The 21,158-nt window shown below is 36.8% G+C and overlaps 1 protein-coding gene and 1 long non-coding RNA gene across 3 annotated transcripts in view; one reads left to right on the top strand and one right to left on the bottom strand.

Annotated features, from left to right (window-relative positions):
• Positions 1-21,158, bottom strand: part of BIRC6 (baculoviral IAP repeat containing 6) — a 176,040-nt gene that overhangs the window by 31,327 nt on the left and 123,555 nt on the right. For both annotated transcript variants that reach the window (XM_066546647.1, XM_066546648.1), the window contains exons 64-65: positions 20,942-21,106; positions 18,854-19,022 (exon numbers count right to left, since the gene is read on the bottom strand). In XM_066546647.1, coding sequence (XP_066402744.1) covers positions 18,854-19,022; positions 20,942-21,106 — 334 coding nt within the window. The remainder of the gene's footprint in view (positions 1-18,853; positions 19,023-20,941; positions 21,107-21,158) is intronic.
• Positions 8,770-13,082, top strand: LOC136554586 (uncharacterized). Its single transcript, XR_010783352.1, has 2 exons — positions 8,770-9,691; positions 10,798-13,082. It is a non-coding gene; the product is annotated as an uncharacterized lncRNA (long non-coding RNA).

Below are 21,158 nucleotides of genomic sequence, written 5' to 3'. Positions count from 1 at the left end.
ACAACAAAATATGGAGGAACTCAAGAAAGCATAAAGCTCTAACCAAATCAAGTTTGCATTGAAATCTAGAAAACAATTGGTGTTGTTGGAAGCATCAATGCTCCAGGAATGTTCTATATTAACAAATAAAGAACAATATAGAGAAAGGCATAAATAAAAGAAAAAATAATTTAAAAAATATATGAAAAATGTGAAGACAGACACATATAAAGACAGGCCTTCAGAGACTGCATGAGAATAAGTTGTTTGCCTGGTTAAGGGATGACAAAAAACTTATTGCTAATACAACCCACTATGGCATTTAGTAAGATAGAGAGGACCAATGATTTCTATTTGAGGTCAATGTACTAAAATAAATCTAATAATAAAGGTAAGCTAGAAGTGTCAAATTCATCTTCCACTTAGAAAAAGAGGAGAAATATTTTCTGCAGAGAAAAATACAAGATTTAAATACTCTGCAGAAAAACCCTTTCTTCAAAAAAGTAAAAATAAGTTCAAAAAAAGTAAGGAGGTGGAGGCTTGCTTATCATGTCATCTTTAGTGTTCCAAGTGTGTAGCACTATACAGAGATGAAAGGAAAGGTATCACTACCCTTAGAACATGTATCAGGATTTTTTAAATAAAAGTTACACTGGCTTTCATCATCCCTGCAATGGAGAAGGGAATAGTGATTTCACTATTTTTGGCAGAGGAGTGGGCAAGCAGCCACCTTGAAATGGTGAAATTACCTCTTCCAGGCCATAAAACAGTCACTAGTATTTTAGAATAAGATAGGAATTGGAAATAAGATGGAAACCTGCCATTTCATTGCACATGCTGCAGAAATAGATGCAGAAATTCAAAATTAGATAATGGAGTTGTGGAGTGTTTTTAAACTATTACTTCAGCAGATGGAAAAAGGCCAAGATTTGGGTCTTCTGCTCTGTCAGCAGAAGATACCAAGACTGTTACTGGAATGAAAGGATGTGTGATTGCTGTGCTTTATTTTTCCTGTATGTGTGAGCACACCTACAAGGTCATGTCCTCAGGGGATAGAAAGGAGACTATTTAAGCATCTCATTCTGTATTCAATATTTAATTATTTTGCTTGGCCAAGATAGCAGAGCCACTATGCATATGCAAAACAGAACTTTTATCACTCCTGTGTATTTTTCAGAGAATAGTCAGTTCTTTAAATACCAAGAAAGGCTTTGAGTAAACACACAAAGAGCATGCTGAAAAGTTACAGCTTCCTTGAGTCCAAGTCAAATGAAAGGTAACTCTCTGTATTTACTGCATATTCAAAGTGCCTTAGATAGGTCTTATGTGGTAAATATATCAACCAATTTAATATATGGTAGGAAGAAACATCTCTAAGACTTCTGGAATAGGAAAATTTTCACCTTCCTGCAACCTCATGCAAGTTCCTGCACCACTTAGGAAAATGGATCATCCTCCATTATGCTACAGCAGAGCAACAAAAAATAACTCAAAATGAAATACAATATTCTTTTGTTAATAAGCTGTGTTATCTTGATGTCCTTTAGAGAGGACAAGAAGATACAAATCCCATAATAAAAAACTATACTTTGTGTTGGAATAATTTGCCATAGATTAGTTCCTTCAACCACAGGGATCCATTTCCTTGGATTTGTACTCAGGACTAAGAATACTCTCAGAGGAGAGTAAGAAAGGAAATACTCTGAGTGGGAAGTGCCTGCATAACAATATGGGAAGTGCCAGATACATTTACAATGTTTTATTTTCAAAAACATGAGAGGAAAAAAGAACACAAAAGAAATAAATGACAAATAAGGTTGTTACTGTCCAGAAAATGAAAACCTATCACTTGACTAAATAAATAAGACTTTCAACTGCTGAAAATGAAAGCCAGCCCTCACTTCACTAAGTTCTTCAAATGCACATCAAGCCACACATCCCAGATGATAAAACTCTTCCCTGAAAGTACAGTGAGCTTGCTCTTAGGAAAAACAAAGCCAAGATGTCTAGGACAACCTCTGGCAATCTGCTCTGCACATGAACAGAAAGAGATTGTTAGGGATTTCTTTAGTCAGAAAGGAATTTTTGTAGTCAGGAAATTTTTAGCAGCTTATCTAACTGTGCTGCTACTACTTGGGAAAATCACTACTTTTACATACTACAAAAAACTGAAAATCACTACTTTTAAATACTACAAAAAACTGAAAATGTGTTACTTACAGTTCTTTCAGAGGCCTCTTGTGTACCTTAAAACATTTATGTCCTGATAGTGTTTACTGTATCTTACCAGGAAGGCGCAAGAGTTAAAAAAAAGGAAGAACACACAGTGGACATTTCTGCTATATAGGAACTGTGTAGGACATGTAGTGTGGTGTCACATTCTTCTTTGGAGTCATATCCTCTTTTCAAAAAAGACTGAGTCTGTTAGTAATGAGGCATAATTTTTACAATTAATTCTTAATGCCTCTAGTAAAATCTGTGAATGTTTGCAGCATGTGGCACTGCAGAGCAGTCTATTTCACACATCCACCACTCATATTCCCAACCATAATTACCAAGTCTATATGAAACCACTTGAGATGCACTGTCTAACTAAAGTAAAATAAGAAAAAAATGGTAGGACTGGGAATATTTATTCTGGAAATTTTGAAAGATGCAGTGTGGTATCTCCAATTTTAAAGGGCTGGCTGAACACCTTCACCAGTAACCCTCAGAGGGGAAACCAATCCATTACTTATAGACTCCCAGGCTTCCCATATGAGCAGGAACACAGCTATCAGTGTTGGCTTCCAATTGATGAAGGGAAAAAACAAACTCCTGAGTGAAGCACTCCTGAGCCTTAGCAATGAGATGAATGGCCCAAGAAAACCTAAGGATAGGCTCCCTCCAGACTAAACTTCACTGCCTTGCGCCTTCAAACCGGCAGGGCAATGGCCTGCACTGTTTTCCCAAAACTAAAGAGCCATCACAACAAGATGGTGACAGTCTATTGGCAGAAGGAATTTTACTGAACCCTCACGGCCAAACCCAGACACTTTTGAAGGCAACAACCCAGGCCTTTTATTTCTCAAGAGAACAATTAAAGGTAAGCATACAGAAACCAATCTTAGGAATGAAACAAACACCAGCTGCATCTCATGCATGATTTGTTAGCTTCTATACATCCTTGTATCAAGGATCAGCATCTAACAGTATCTCCTGAAAGAGAACTCATCTGCAGGAGGCAGGAAGGCAAACACCATAGTTTAGTTTCCTTTTACATAAGACATATATTATACAGTGGAGTGCAAGGCATAAAGGTCTGTGAAAAAATCTATCTCTGCTTAGTACCAGAAGAGTAATGTCTAAGTGGATCCAAAGGGGAATAGTAAAAAATTACAGGTCCTTGACAGGCAGATATAGATACAGCAGTCTGTTGTTTTCAAGACAGTGATATTATCCAATAACCACAAAGGTCCACAAATCCATAGTGGTCTCAGATGAGGAAGAAATCTTGTTTATTTAGCTTTTCAGGACTGTCCTGTAAAGCACCTTCAGAAGCTTAGCTACCAATTGGAAAAATTTCTGTTATTTAAGGCTTACAAAAAGAAAGTGACAGACAAAAACTCCACCCCACTCTTGGTTCCACAGCAAAACACTCTAGCATTTAGGCAGCAGGACAAAAAAATACGTGGATGAGAAGCAGAAGTAAGAACAACGTGGGATGTGAGAAGCCCTACTGAAATCTCATCTTTACCCCTCCTATTTCTCACCTGATATTTCTTGAGTATCTTAATCATGAAAATCCTTTCCTTCTGGAAAATGTAATGGGCACTTTAATTCACTATGATCAAGTGAGGGGGGCCAGAGGTCACAAGCTAGTCTGAGGAATGTTCTGTACTTGCAGCTGCAAAATACACCACCAGCTGAAAAAATCAATGAAGATCTGCCAGTTCATGAATTTATGTTTAAAAGCCGTATAAAACAATGTGCAGTACAGGTACAGATAAAGATTGAAGCCAAGTTCCAGTGTCTCAGTGAACTTTGCTAAATACCAATTTGCTGAAAAAAATACCTCCAATTAGCTCTTTGTAGCAAGCTTCAGTCTTGAAAAGGGCAAGTGCTTTATCTGTCATGCAATCCAGTGCCCAATTACAAATCAAATTTAAGCTACTTCATTCCTACAACTAGGTTTCTAATTTTCAAAGATTCCAATGCCATGATGTTTCAATACATAATTACTCCTTATAAATTAAAACAAATTTCTGCAATTTCTGTTTCAGTAGAGCTGAAACTACAAATTTATTATTTGTTCTTTCATAAATCTTTTATATTATCAACCAGTCAAATGGATAATCAGTTTTGACACTGAAAAAAATTCTGTTACAGTTCTAATCCAAAAGCAGTATCTACTAGAAAACAGTCTGCTACTTTAAGTGCTTTGAAAATACAAGCATATATTCATATTCTTTTGCAATAGGAAATAAGAGGCTTTGTGGGCTAATATTTTCATCCTCTTACTTCAAAACTATTTCCAAATAAAGATAACAAAACAGAAGAAAGAAACATATAAAAGATGCTGGGAGTGCAGTAATCTCTAGCTTTGTTTTGTTTTTCAAGATCAGTCATCTGAAAAATCAGACAAGATGTGTTCTTTCTCAGATGGTTAAGATGCTTTAAGGACTTAGGAGAAAGAAGTTGGTGTGGTACTGCAGTTCCCTGAGAGCCACCCTCCTGGACTACGATCAGTTCTCATTACTCTGCTTGCCCAGTAAGGTCTCAATATTCACTTACTGGACTCCTGTAACACACCAAAATTTATGAAGATTAGAACTCAAAAAAATGATACTTGAAATATTCCCACAGAAGCATAAAGCCCAACCAGTCAAACATTGTGAAGGAATAGTCTCAAAAACCTGCGATTCTTGATAAAAATCCTCTCTTAAGCTGCAGAGAACAGCACTGAATCAGAACTGAAGCATTCCAGAAGTTACTAACCACTTTAGAAAGGCACAATACCGACACAAGAGATTCTTTTTGATATAAGTAAATAAGAGAAAAATGAAGATTGCACAGTGTCAGAAGGTCACCACACTCAGCTGGGGCTGCAATCCTCGCCTTTATCACAGGAACATTTATCATCAGTCACCAACTTCTGAATTGCTTCAGCACTTGAGGGCAGTGATTTAAATACTTCTCTCCTAACAAATACATGACATGTCATGTGACACCTTCCAAAGGCTGTTCTTTCTAAACTTTTGTTCAATTGTCAAACTTAGTACTTTTCTTGACAAAATAGCAGTGTCCATTCTGACCATGGTCACAGGAATTGAGCTTGACCGGTACCAAGAGAAGCTGGTGTTGAAAGAGCTGTGGCAGAAGAAGTGGTACTACTTCACATTCATTTAATTGACCTCTTAATGCAGAACTATTTCAGAGCAAAGGGGGGAAACTGGAACAAGAACATTTTTGCTAAGTGAAAACTGACAGGTGGGAACTGACTGGAGAAACTTCTGTAGTTAGTTATGAGAGAATTCTGATTTTTTCCAAGGGTATTTTGGGTCAGCATCTAAGTTACAAAATCAGGAAAACCCCCAGACAATAGCTAAAAGAACAATAAAGTTCCTCAATCAGAAGGAAAACAAGATGAAGTGTACAGCTGAAGTGCCAAAATCATCAAGTCACTGCTGAGCTGAAATACATGAAAGAGCCATGAAAGAGAATAGTAGGAAAGCTAAATAAAAATAACTTGTGTTGCTTCAGATGGAGAACCTGAGTCCTTCCTCTTTTTTTCAGCAGAAGAGTAAAAAAATACTTTGAAACCTTGCCATGCCTATCACTGCTGACTCAAGGGCATCACACATCAATCTGCATCATAAAAAATAGGCTAACAGCTACCACAAAGAAAACGGTATCTATGTTATCAGGAGAGAGAAAAAAATTTAAAAAACTACAGAAGAAAGAAGGGATGTGGCTATCCACTTCTTGCTTATGCTAAGCCAACCAGTTCATCTTAATTTATACAAACTACTGCATCTCCCAAGGGACACAGCTTTGCTCTATTGCTCTACAATTTAACTGAAAAACCACCAGACCTCATAAAGGGAAGTTTGTGGAGATTGTTGGAGAAGAAAACTAGAATACATCACCCTACAGAATACATGTGCTACCTAATTTCAAGTACTTTCTCGCTTAGGGAAAATTCAGAACAACTATAAGGGAAAACACTCTTCATGGACAACTGATCTTTTGGATTTCATTAGAGCACTTGAACCTAAATAGATTTTAAAGTCTAGACATGATCTGAGTAAAACCATGCTATTTTAATGAAAAAAATACAGCATATAGAATGACTTTAGCATACACAAAAATCCAAATTCTACAAATTCATAAAAATACATGAGGAAAAATACAACAAACGCTTAAGAGAACTTGCTCCTTTTGCAATTGTGATGCTCTGGGTGTACCACATTACTGGTAGCTGTAGCATATAGCAGGATAATGATCATCAAAGGATTGGGACTGTAAATTGTTGAATTTATACCACGAGGTTTTTACAAGACAGCTTGGAAACTTCCCCTGAAGTAGGAATATCTTTAAAATATGACATACATTTGTACTGCCTAAGGTCTATTCCCATGCAAGAGAAGTGACTTCAGCAGTAATGAACAGAGTGACCTCTAATCAACCAAATTTGCACTGCTCTCAGAATACCACATAAATCAGTTACTGAGGAGTTGCCAAAGTCTTACTAAGTGCTTGAAAGCTCTTCCTAGATGGAAGTAACAGAATTAAATTTAGGATGTTTTTGGATACCAGTGTCCAAACTCCACATACTGTATAACCATGTAATGTTCGCTCCAAAACAGGTGGGTTTATAACTGATGTTTATAAAATGATGACTTAATGTTATTTTACACAAAATGTAAAATCTTTCCAAATATTGAGTATTATGGATAAATCAAGGCCTTTTCTAATCAACCTACATCATTCACTTCACTCATGTGAGAAATCTTGCAAGAAATTTTCTCTTCACACTGGAGATGCTAGAAGGAAGTTATTTGTAAATGCCAGCTTCCACCCAACATGGATGAATTCCTTGAGTTTCCTATAACTGACAAATGTTAAGTCTGACAACCTTCATTTGCTTCTTCTCAAACAGCAACTCTTTGCCACCACTGACAGCTTAAGCAACTACTTCCCCATCCTTACTGTGTTGTGCTGGAGATTTATTTCTGTTTCCCAAGCCCATTCACGTCATGCCCACACAGACACTGCATACCAATGCAATGGCAACCGCTGCGTCTGGATCACGTTGTGCAGGAGGCAGCTCTGCCCATCACCTGTGTGCAAAGGCAGCCCAGACAGGTTTGTTTCCCAAGCCTCACTGAGCCACTGAAGGGCCAGCTGCAGCACAATTATAAAAACAGCAAACCACAATGAGATCTCAACCATGGTAATAACCAGGCCAAGAAATGTTGCAGGATTTTTTTGCTGCTCTCTGTGGGTACATCTTATTTAGCTGTGGAGCTGCAAATGCATCATTAATCTTTAAATAAAATATTCACGTTGCACAATTTCCCTCTTTCACAAGGGAAAGGGTTTGATTTTGAGCAGGTGAGGTACAGCGGCTTGAAAACTCCCCCATCTTTGTATCTCCCCATGGATCCAAATGAATACAGAAATATATTCAAGATACACAGACACAAAACAATTGCAAGACAACTGAAGATGAAGCAGTTTTCAGAAAAAGGGAAGAGCTTGAAAGGAAAGACCATATATAAATTTTTGAAAATATATATTTAAGGAAGCTATGGTGGAGAGATTTAACCCAATTAGTTTATTCTTCTAGAATCAAACAATTTTACTGAGGCAACATAACTTCTGGGATACAGGACAAACCACATAGAAGTACCATACAACTCACAGTACTTTAAATGTGGCATTACCATTAAAATAAGGCACATGCAAAATATGCAGTTTTGTTTGTTACTAAGAAAGTAACAAATGTACTTAGACACTTTGGAAAAATAATGAGAAAAAATGTAATGTAAATTAAGTTGAAAATGAAGAGTTTAAAACAATGATTTTACTGTCTTCTGCTTTCTCTATAGATGATTTTTCAACACGGAATTTCAAACAATGCCTTGTAACTCCTAAAATATGCTGTTCTGGAAAATGATTAAGGTTTTCCAGTTACACTCCTATTGTTCAAACTCAATCTAATTAACTGCATTTTGATTTTTCAAAAACATACACAAAAGTACATTTTTGTACATTTGAATTCTGACTTGCTTGGCGTTGCATGTATTTTTTACAAAACAAGTTTTCTGATAGATTTAAAATACAGCTGCATTCACAGCAAGAAGCTATGCTACACCAATGAAAATACATTGCATTGGTAGCCTTCATAGATCAAAGTGACTGAATAAAATTATTTGAAATACAGCTCCTTCCAGAGGCTATTAAAATTGCATGGGTTGTTTTTTCTTTTTTTTTTCTTTGTCTGGAGAGACGGGGAGGAGAAGACTTTACAGAGTTCTCCCCCCTTTCCAATTGGGCAGGAAAAAATTGCCTCTCTGATTGAAACAGGAAAAAAATTCTGTTGATGCTTCCTAAGAAATCAGAACAGGATTATTTTTAAGTGTTTCCATTAATTACAGGTAACCCGCATTCTTTGAGTGGTGAAAAAAAGAGGAAAAGCATTTATTTCCCATAGAAACAATTGCCTGTCAAACAAAGCATAAAAAGACAAAAGGCAGAAACACTGTTTCAGCTTGAATGCCTTAATGTCACCATTTGTCATGCAGCACTTCCTCAGAAAACCCCAAGCACAGTTAACTCTGCTCCTCTTTACACCGTGCACTTTCTCCGTGGGTACAGGATTAAAATGTGCCCGGCCTGCCGATGAAACAGCAGAGCCATCGCACATTGTTATGCAACTCACTGTCTGCAAGGGTGGCTCGTAGCTCCTTCTTTATTCAGCAAGTGCCAAGTGCATGTTTAATCAATGTCACAGCTCACCACAGTGTGCAACTAAAGCCACTGTCATTCCTCTCTTCAGATTTGCCTGGCTGAGTTATGCAATGCTCCGAAGAATACCTTGGAATTCTTTCCAGACGCTCTGAATGCAGGTGGGTGACAGCGTTCCAACTCCTGCCAGCAAAGCAGACCTCTTTTCATCCTTTTTCAGGCTGGACTAAAATCACACAGTGTGACTGCACGTAGTCCGCTGCATTTGGAATTACAGCATGTCAACGTGAGAAAGCCTCTTCAGACGGCTGCCACAAAGAGTAAATCAAAGGCTGGATGTTTCTGAAGTCTTAATAAATAACTAAGTATAACTGAATAAAACCAGGAGCTGTTCGTATTTTTTTTTTTAAGACAAAACAGAACAGCATGCATTTTGTTGCTCTGCATCAGCTGAGGAAAAAAAGCCTCAATTTTAATGAGAATTAGTCAACAGTGAGGATCATTATGAGAAAGAGCTTTACTGTGTTTTCGACTACACTTGCTTTAGTGGATTACTGAGAAAAAACACCAGTCATTTGGAAGATTCTGCAACATTATTATCTTCACTGATAAACTTCTTCATCAAGAAACTGTACGTGCTCCTGTCTGGTCTGTCTGAGAGAGGAGAGCAGCCCCTTCATGAAGATAAAAGCCTGGCTTGCCACTGAATCGACAAGTAAGAAGCATGTCTGATGACATTCTATTCCTGATGCAATGTAGGGTAAGAAATATCTTTTTTTTTAACCTTTCTGTAAGATATGTTCTGAGCTGATAACATTAATTAGACTCACAGCAGAAATACCTTAATCTCCAATCATTAAAGCCATTTGCCAGGAGAGAAAGATGCTATTGCACTATAAAATGATTGTATATCTTCAATAAATTGGAGTGATCTGAACTAGTAGAAATCCCCATCAAATTTCTGATCAATAAAGCTAAAACAGCAAAGCAGATTACATACAAAATGAACATCCCAGTCACCAATGAACATAATTTTACAGGGAACATGTTTCTAGAAGATATTTGACTGCAAATTAGGAGTACAAGAACAGCTAAGTAATAGAAATGACCTGTCAACCTCACTTCTGCAAATAAAAAAATCTAACAAATCATACATGCATCTGTAAATGTCTACTTGAATTCTTACACTGCATAGAATGTTGCTACTGTAAAAGTACTACCATGCTGTGGCACACTGCAATCATCAGCATACATAACAACCACCTTTCTATTTCAAAAGACAGACATTTTCTGATAAATGTTTACTGTTGCATGGATGCCCAAAAGCTGATCTGTTAAACATGAAAAAGGATAAGATCTCACTTGCAATTGCCTGCTTGGGGCTCACTGGTGAAAAGCAACTGTGGTACTGTATTAAGGAGGCATATTTTCCACGTTTGAAAATAGCAGGCATGAATATTTTCAACTGGTATTTTTACATGGCAGTTAAATATTTAAGAGAAGCTAAAATTGCATATAACCTCCCCAGGCATTTCAGAGGATTTGACAATGCTCACATACCTGCTTTCACCAGTACCATCTTTTATAAACAAATAAGCTGGCTTAAGATAAATTTTACATGTCTTTTATATTAAGGCATACTAACTGGCTTGAAGCACCAAGCTATTCTTCATTCCTATCAAATCTATACCTACAGAACATTTATTTTTAACAGACGTGTTCATACAGAAAGAAAACAAAAGACAAATACAACTCAATAAACACAGCATTAAGAAATGCTGTATGAAGAACTACAGAATTGTTTTTAAAAAGATCGAATCTTGCATGTTTGCAGATCAGATTTACCATTTGCTTTCTTTTTTCTAGCTAGCTGCCAGAATACTGGTGAAGGTATTTGCAGGAAAAATGGGGACCTCTGCCATCACAACACTAGAAGATGTAAAAAGGCAAGAGGAGAAAGAGGAAAAAGAAGAATCTATTTTAGCACTGCTTGGGATTATTGGAACTGTGCTCAATTTATTTGTTATTGTTTTTGTGTACATCTACACTACACTTTGATGACATTTTTGAAAATCAATTGCACAGCACAAAGTGCAAAGACCTGCAATGGTAAGGATGATTTCTAAATTTAAAGAAACCCACCACTCTCTGAAAAGAGCAACAAAAACATTCCAGAGTGAAGTGTCTGGCTAAGGGTGCTGCATCAATGACTGCAAAGTGCACCTGTGAGCCCAGCTAGGGTGCTAAATTACGTAAATGGAGGCAGACCAAATATAACATTTCGTTGGTAACAGATGAAATCTGAACAGCAGGATCAGAGATGGCACTGTTTTATTGCCAGCAAACATGCAAGACAGAAACGTAGCCAAACACTGAAAATAACCAGAACATAGAAAGAGATAACTAAATCTATGAGCAACTATAAGCAAGTCCCATGCTTTCTATGGTTTTGTGCAGTATGTCTCTTCATAGCTGAGACCAGAAAACAGGCAAAAGGGTTTTTTATTTTTAGGCCACTGTAATTTAGGCTTATGACTCACACTAATGTATAGTAAGTGTGGAAACAGGAATGCTGTTATACTAGAAGTTGTAATATCATAAATAAAATTTTAACTATTGACTATATTCTGCAGCATTTTTGTTAGTCTTGTGGAAAGCTGAAAAAGGTTAGATTTTTCTTGCCTTTACTAAATCTGTATTTGAAATCATCATGCTATACTGATAATGTGCTTTTCTAATTAAAAATACTTTAAAGTGGTGTGAAAAAAAGAGTAATTTTAGTACTTCTTTTAAGACATATTAATAATTCCAATGACACACTAATGCATATTCTCCAAATGAAAAAAATCTTAAATTACATTTTCTATAGCATCATTTTTAGAATGTGTTTAAAAGAAGTCAAATACAATTCTCATGTTTTCACCCTGATGCTTATTTTCAAGTAAAACATATTATGCAAGGATTCACAGTGTGGCATGGAAAACAGGTTTAATTAACCTCTGTCCAGAGGACTGTACTCTCTCTTTCTGGACCAAGTTCTGAAGAAATGTTCCCTTTTTGCATTGTCTGTGATTGAGGCCCAGAATTGCAACTGTTAAGCATACTTCACAGAACATACCATTTGGCTACTGAAATTAGTAGAATGTGGAATTAGAAACTAATTCCACATATTCAATTAAAGCTACATATGCCTTTAAACTAGATCCAGAGCTGCAGACAGTCTCAGACCACAGAAGTTTTTGTATACATGAATGTATCTCACATGTACCTTATAATGAAAATTACTTTAGAGAGCTTAGGATTAAAAATTCATTAAACAAATAACATGAAAAAAGTAAAAAGAAACTGATTTTAATAAATACTTTTCTTACTATTACCTGTGCCACAGAGGAACAACAGAGCAGCTGCATTTCTGAATATCAGCTCAATTTTTTCTAGGCTACAAAACTACATCCAGTCCCTCCATAAAATGACATGTGAAGAAATACGTCTCTTATATAGGTTGTTAGTGTATAGAATTTGGTAACTGCTAAACCAACTGAGCCTTTGGAAGGAACTTTGAAACCAGTACATGCACAGAATAAGGTCAGGGACCTAGAAGAGAATGAATTTGGCATCGATATTTCAGTCAGTTGCACACTGTAACACTGACTTATGGACAAATGAGGTGGAAGATGGTATATTCTGGTTTTGCAACTCTGAGTCAATACTTGCTCAACTAGAAGAAATCATAAACTGGGCTGAGGCTGCACTGGAAGGAAGCACATGCAGACAAGAAAATTTATTCACCAGCCACAGTCTTCAGCAAGTCTCTATGAAATGTATACTTATTTTCAGTATATGAAACACCAAAGCATTCTGTCAAACTAAGCTACATTCTAGAGGAATTATGCAGGTTACTAATGTTTATTTAAGACTACAGAACAGATATTACCATTATTATTTTTTCAATGTACTTCTTATATCTACATACTTATGGATATTATTGCATTTAATCTCATAATACCAGGATATTTGAGATGGATCTCTGAAATATTACAAGAACCTGAACAGTGAAATTCAGGTAGAAATTACTGCTGTTTATTTTGATCCTGAAGTTATTTAAAACTTGTCAATTCTGTGAAATAAATAAACAGTTTTATTTCGTATCATCTCAGTGCTTAGCTCTCTTCTCGAAATCGTGATTCAACTATTACAACAGCATTACATGAAATCCTGCACCTTTTTTTTTGTAAGCTCTTCAACCGCAAAACAGACAAAAACCAATCCCAAAATGATAACCAAATGTGGCAAAGGGTCAGTATGATTTCTTTTACCAGTGAATGAGCTCATTAACATTAATGAAGGCTAGGAGAATTTTTAATTTCAGTAATTACATGCTGTCTATCTAAACTGCCACTGTACTTCTGATTTCATTTATAGCAAAGGCTTTGGTCCTTAGAGGGAAGTCACAGGGTAACATCATCATTAGATTGCCTCAGCATACAAGTTACATTTTGTTTTAAAACAGCAATCTGATGTCCTTTCTTAACAGGTAATACCTGCAGGCTATATCATGTGGACCTAAGTCTAACTTTAGTTAAATGAGCTCTAATAAACAGCTTTGGTACTTACACATTTAATCCAATATATGCTTAAGAATTTCACCAACAAAAAAATATCTTAATAGCAACTACCTCTCCTTATACACAGCAAAAAGTCAACAGTCTAGGGAAAAGCAGAGTTGCATGATGATTCAACATTTACACTGCAGCAGTACCGTCACACCTTCAGTGATGGATGAATAAAGAGCTCAGTCTACCTGCCTCAGAGTACCCAACATACTCAGTTCAGTGGGACTGGATAACTTGACAGAAAGTAAAATAACACCATGCAATGCCTTGAGAATAAGTGTGATTGCTAGAAAAGAAATACTCAATCTTCAGCAGACCAACTAGCGGCGTTCATGGTCTGCGGCCTCAACAGTATGACTTCAATGACTCAACTAAGAAAGGTACATCAAAAGAGGCAGAAAAAAGAATGCAGCACATTCACATTCAACAGATCTGTCCACAGTACTGATTAGACAAAGTTCACATTGAGCTATTTGGCAGCAGGATAAAGCTGCACAACATTAATGAATCCACAAGTCCATGATGTGGTAGTATTTGGTAAACTTTGAAAAGTGCATAAAAAGCAAATACTGGACTCTCATCAAGTGGAACATTTTGGTCAGTAAAGACAATTCTTTTAGCAAAGCTCTCCCACAGAAATGCATCATCTCTTTTCAGCAGCCAAACCTAGGGAAAACTAAGCTCATAGAAGACTACAGGCTATGATGACCACATCACATGGCATTTTGTCCACCAAAGAAGGAAAAGGTGCCTAAGAAAGGAGCATGCAAGCAAACCCCAGCTAAAACTAGAGTATCATCTGTTTCCTGTAAGCCTGGAAATTCAAACAAGGAGAGTTCATGCAGAATTCTGCAACTTGCTATGAGGTCTGTTTTCCAAGGCAAAGGTGATAACAAACCTCTCCTGATATTTGGCTTTAAACAAGTCTAAGTCATCTCAGGCTTTGCTAGTCTAAGGACATTACCATTAAGAGACTACCTAATATTGTGGTATAGACAAATCCCAACTTCACTTGCCTTCTTACTGTTCAAGCCTATTAAAAAATAGACAGTCCTTGCCCTGTTCTAAAAGTCACTTGATTTTCCTTCTGTTTCATAATTCCTTTGCACTGTCTAGTCTCTGTAAATCTTGTTAGCTACAAAGACTGTTATAAATACTTCTTTCTTCTCTCCCACTTGCAAATACTATCTTGTATTAGTTTCCATAAACCTACCAGTCAAATAACTCTTATATTAGCAAAATCTAGACCTCCAAGACCGTCACGTATGGTCACACGTTTGCTGGGAACCTCCTGTTGTAAAGTGCAAATTTTATTGCTGTGCATTTTGTTCAAGAAGAGAAGTGCTGATGTATTTGAAAGAGTCCCTAAAATCTTTCAAATTAAACATGCTGTATACAAGACAAGAGTGAAAAGGTTTTACATGATAGTTTTTAGTGTGAAATATGCCTATATGCATGATAATGAATACATGCTAGATGTTTCGTGATACAGAAGTTAAAAACTACATCAATTTCACAAGTGTAAATATGAGTTAAGTCATAGGAATAAACATAGGTATAATAAAAAAATCTCACATGTTGCAGAAATAAACCTCATTTACGGAATGAAAGATAATAAAAACCACAGTAATGCCATAACAAGACACGAAAAACCACCAAAAAATTATCAAGAAATGGTGAGGATTACAGCAGCTATTGCCCCTTGTGATGAGAGCTATCTTGCATACTAAGGCAAGTTCTTCAAGGACAGATAAACCTTCCTTCTCTACAAGAAACAAGCAATTATAGAAATCAATTTAAATGGTCATAATTTCCAAGGACTTCCACAATCACCTCACTTCGATGCAGATGAAGCTGCAGAACATATCAGAGCAATCTGGTTTGTAGTAATCTGGTTCAAGGTGAGGTTTCTAAAAGATTAAATGTTATGTGAGCACTGCTTGCCTGATCAATATTCCTTTTATCTAGGACTATATAGATAACAATCTAGTCCATGTATGTTTTAGGCAAATTAAGCAGGATGCCAAAATAAACTTAAGCAACAAAAATCCTAGATAGATTTACAACTGTGACACAGGCCAATCTGCCGAAAGAGCTTTGCAAGGTGGATGTGTCAGACCTGTAACTAATTGAACATGTGTAAAAAAATACAAAATTCACATAAATACCAGAATACTTATTGTCTTACATTACCACAGAGTTAACAGCCTACTGTGCAATGAAAGACAAAAGCATGCCTGCAGATTCATTGCACAGATTTTTATATCAAAATTTCCCCCCTCCCCCTTAATTTTATGTGTATGGTAGATACATATTGATATGTGAAGATCACTATCATTCCAATAATTACAACAAAACCTAAAATCTAGCAGAATACCTTCAGCATAAGGGTAACCTTCATCTGGTCCCACCAGTACCCACTCAAATCTGAGCAAGTTACAGGGTTGCTGAAAATCACTGATTTCTGTCATCACTGTGCTGGGCACAGCTTGTTCCTGCTCAAGTGCCAGAACCCAGGAACATTCTGTTAGCATTCTATATGCAATGCCCTAATTCCTCAGACAAACATGTTACAGGAAGAATGCAGTTACCTGCTTATTCCATACAGAAGTATATTTTGAGAGCAGAAGTGGCACCAGTCTGAAAATCAGAATCCCATACACATGTGCATTACAACCAATGCTGTTCCCTTTCCAACTCTCCCTAGACTCCTGTTCAGCCTTGCTAGAGAAGACACAGGTATTCAAGATAAGTTTGAAATTAGATAAAGCTCTATCAGGAAAGACTCAAATCTGTTCTACTAAATTGCATTGGTCTTCAAGACTCTAAAAAAGAAAATAAAAATAGTAGTAATAAGAAAAAAGTCATCTCCTTATTTGAAATGTTTGAACCATAAATGCATTAAGGGAATTTTTCAGTCCCACAAGCATTGTACCAGAACCTAACACAGCTTCAGAGCTTCTCAACCTGCTTCTCTTGTGTCAGCTATGTCTGCTGACACTCAGTGTCAGTGACACTGAGAGCCCCAGCATCACGTGCAACTTGCACTCATTAATGTGAAAATTATCTGTCTGCCTTTCAACCCAACAGTAATTACTGCACTGGAATTATGCCTTGTTATCACTAAGACAAACTGTTTTCAGGGGGTCCTTCCCAACTAAATGCATCTGGCTCAAATATTGACAAAGAGAAGACATTCTTTCCAGAAGTCATCCTTTTTGCACATTTCCCTTTCATACTGCTTTCCTATTGTGCTTCCAAAGAGGAGCCTGACTGTTGCAAGCCTGCAAAGTTATTATTTTTAAATCCAGGAGAGCATTGTTAATTATTGTTTTATAGATGTTTGAACAAATACAGCAGGAAACATTCATATTGCTTTGATCAATCAAAGGATAACAACCCTTAGATTTTACAATTCTAAACTTCAATAGAAATAACGCCATTCTTTGTGAACTTGTAAACGGAAGGGCAGTTTTCATTTTTTGCTCTGAAAAGCAAGGTTTTGCTTTAATACAGTTTAATTGCTACATTGCTCACTCTTTCCTAATTGTTAATGCACAGGCATTTCAACACCTGCCAACCACAAACAACAGTAGTTCAGCAGTGGAAAACACACCTAAAATGAACATGTTTCACCAAAACTTTGCCTCTATGTATGATGAGAAAACAAATGGTTCCTGAAAGCCAAACTAGTCTGAACTTCTCGCCGCCAGCCACATATCTATTCTATCAGTATCTGACTGTTCTCTCCCTGTTAAAGGTGACTTACACAGACAGACACATTCTTCTATTGAAAACAGGAAATAGCAATTTCAGCAGCTGTGATTCATCTGTAACTCAGCATCAGCTGCTTCATCCTTTAGATAACATGGCATTTTTGCTAGGCTTTTCAATGACTCTTCCTTTTCCTCAACAAAGAAGAATTTATGAGTATCTGTTATAAAGATTATTCTCTTACTTTATAATTTCCTTGATTGTTTTACAGTGTATTTTCAACTGCAATAAAAAGCTTGGTCTATCATTAGTTAATTTTCCTCACTGGAGTATGTGCCAAACAGAACCAACAAATTCATTGCAAAATTAGGGTGAGGTGTCAATCTGCAGACTAGCAAGTGAAAGATCTTTATATTTTTATTTTTACTATAAGACCCCAGCAGACTTTTTGAACTAGTTCCATTCCATCACACAAGATTATGCAATGCTGTACTTAGTACAAATTAAAAGAGCCAAATTCTTGTTTTAGTTTTAAATAGCTTTGCAAATACTTAGAGATAATTTCTTTTACCTCTAACATAAAATGTATGCTGTAATTCAAGGAGCTATAACATTGTTCCATGAATTCACATGACCACACCCTCCAACTGGCATCCCAAAGAACTGCAGTAATGTGACAAAGACATTAATCAGTTGCTCCAAAAATAGGGCAGGCAAAATAAGCTCCAAAACCAAATTACTCACATTTGCAACAACTCCTCCAGATACTTAAGGATTAAATCCATCTTTATAAAAAAAGTAACTTAATAAAAATCCAACCTAAGGCTCATCTCCATACTAAAGCATGTCATCTAGTGAGACTGCACATAAATCACAAACCCAGTCTGCTGATTTTGTCATTAGTTCCGCACAGGCATTTGCTTAATTCATACTGCTTCACACCACCTTGTAAAACTGAAATGGTTTCCCCAGTCAGGTACAACACACCAGATGAAAACTCTCAGAGCATCCTGGTTTTAAAATTATAAGCAGAAATTTGATGAACTCATTTGCTTTTGCTTTAAAAAGCTCAAAAATTTAATTGTTCCCATATATTTGAAATATTTTACACTTCTGATAAGAGGCTTATTTTTGTACTTCCTAAATGAAGGAAAAAAGCTTTGATTGAAGTAGAATTGCCCTATGTGCAACATTTACCAAATTCAGGTATGCATTTCCTCAATTTTCTTTAAAATTGACATTTTTCTTGACACTACGTTTCATGGTCTTGTATAAAGTACTCCTTTCCACCGTTATCTTTTGTAGAAGAACTAACATGCAAACTTTTCAGAAGAAAACACAATTTTCCTGATAGTTTCAACAGCTGAAGAACTGAACTTCTAATTTAAAGAGATACTGCAACAAATGTGAACATTTCAACAAGATTCTGTCTGATGATTCTGTTTTATTTTGTCTTCTAAGGCTCAAGTGAATGTTCCATTAGTAAAATTCTGAACTGGCAAGCATACTGAAACAAGAACCCCCTGTTGTTTCTCAAAAGCTGATTAGACAGAAGTAAGGCAGCTTGGATTTGGAAGGAGGCAGGGACAGGTTACCTGAGTCGTTGCGGAGGTACGATGACATGGCTGGGATGAGGCAGGACTGACTGAGCAGCTCCAGGAGGATGGAGGGAAGAGCGCTGCTGTTTTGGCCTCTACCCTCATGGCTCGTTTGAGTCTCTTCATTTGATGTACTCCCTGCAGGATTTATGTAACTGGCAAGAACCTGAAATACACCAAAGTATTTAATCAAAACTGATTTATTTCAGTCAAAAGAACTTTGACTTTCCTTAAGACACATGCCCTAACACTTCACTAACTGTTTTGCAAATTCAGTTCTGGTATTTATTTCAGCAGGCCCAGAGAGATTTCAGAAGAATTTCTAAACAGTTTTTAGATTATTCAAACTTTGGCTAATGGTAAAATTAAGTAACTGTTATAATTCTGAATTATTTTAGGAGATCAAATAATATGAATTTTGACAAACTTACTGGAGTTGCTCAAAGCAAGAGTTTGCCAGCTCAGACCACTGAGACCTGCAGCTGACCAGTCCCTTTCACTTTAGAACACTAAGTACACCAAATAGCAGTAGGACTTCTCTGTTTTTCAACTGCAAATGCTTCAGGTATTTTTGTAACTTCCTTTGGGATGGGACTTCGGGGTTTACAGGTGGAACAGTAAGTTATGGTGAGCACAACAGTTACCTGGAGGAACGACTACTCATGAGCACAGCTCTTATCTGAGTAAACAAAGAGCAGCCTTCCCCTTGGCAATGGTGGGAAGGCACCTCTTGACTGCACACCTGCCTGTCCCAAGGGTAGCTGTGGCTGAGTTCACAGGCCCTTACTGGGTGTTGTAGATTTAAGTGTTTCCATGGCTCTGATTTGTGCAGCTGTACTCTCAAATTAAGTAACTTTGAGGCTTGACAGGCTGTATAGCTTGAAGTCCCAGGGACTCTATTCACCTTTTCAGCCTCTTTTCTTTCATTCACCCTCTTTGTTTTAACCCCCTTACCTATGGTATTTTGCTGCAGCATCTTATTATCACTCTGTACAGAATTTCTCTAAACCTTTCTAGAGCAGGGACTAAGGAAAGTCTGCCGTACAACTGACTGACATGTTCAGCAAAATGCTACTTCCTTCAACTGCTGAGTGCCCTCAACAAATGCCTCCTTACTTCATGACTTATCACATTGATAGTGAAACCTCTCCCCGGCAGAATACAGAGTACTGCCTGGAAGCTTTGCTGAGAGCAATTTAGGCAATTTTCCTCTTTCTTGTATAGAAAAATGTTTTCAGATTTTACTTGTACTTTTACAAGGGATATGATGATTGTGCCATGTAATCTCTAGTGTCTAAAATAACTGATCATCAAAATGGTATCTTCATCAGGGTGTGGGCATTTGCAAAGTTTCATCTCCTTTGTGCTCTAACCCCAGCACGTTAGCTAATGCTTTTCAACTGAATTAAACTTTTGATGACTAGATACAATCTCATATTCCCTACATTGATCCAAGATAACAGGGATTGGTTGGATTTCATAATGGACTGAAAAGCCTGATTATGCACGATCTTCCTCTCCTTAGGTATTAGAAGACATCAGAATTTTACTAAGATCTAGATGTTTATTGAAGAACTACTTTTGTCATGTAATTGACATACTCAAGATTTTCTAATGTGTATGAGTGAGATTTTGTTATATTGCCATAACACATTCATGGACACCAATATCAACTATAAGCACTTCCTTAAAGTAGAGTGAAAAGTACACAAGAAATTATATAGGTAACACTGTTTGGCACACAAAACAAAATGCCTACTGCCATATCCTTCTCCTTCAATGGACAGTCTTCAGTTTTGACTGTGTGCAGTGCTCTTGACAGAGGTGTGTGACAGCTCAAGATAAAAGCACCCTCACCCACTTTCTCTTCAGAACTCATACCCAGGTCTTCTATGCAGCAGCCTAGTGATATCTGAAAACAGCCTTGCTCAAAATATGAACTATATAATTTTCCAATAAGACAGTTGTTTGCAAGTAATTTTTGCCCAAAATATTGTAATTACTCTGCTGTGTGACTGAAAAAACTCCAGTTTTATTATCCATGCTTTAAGTGCCTCTCATTAATCGTAATTTATAATTACACACCTGTAGAAGGCAGGTCACATGCTCTTCCTCTAGTCTTTGCTTAGTCAAGGCTTGTTCAACATCCCATCCTGAAGCTGTAGAGCCTGTTCCAAATCCTGTACCCTTAGCCCAGTACAACTGCTGCTCTTCTGTTGATGCAGTATTGTGTGTACTTGACACCTGTGGCTAAAGTTAAAAAAAATCACAATTATTTAATGATTTAATCTTAGTTGCACTA

Source organism: Molothrus aeneus, chromosome 3 (assembly GCF_037042795.1).
Source record: "Molothrus aeneus isolate 106 chromosome 3, BPBGC_Maene_1.0, whole genome shotgun sequence".
NCBI classification, from domain to species: domain Eukaryota; kingdom Metazoa; phylum Chordata; class Aves; order Passeriformes; family Icteridae; genus Molothrus; species Molothrus aeneus.
This window is presented reverse-complemented; position numbering and strand designations above follow the sequence as displayed.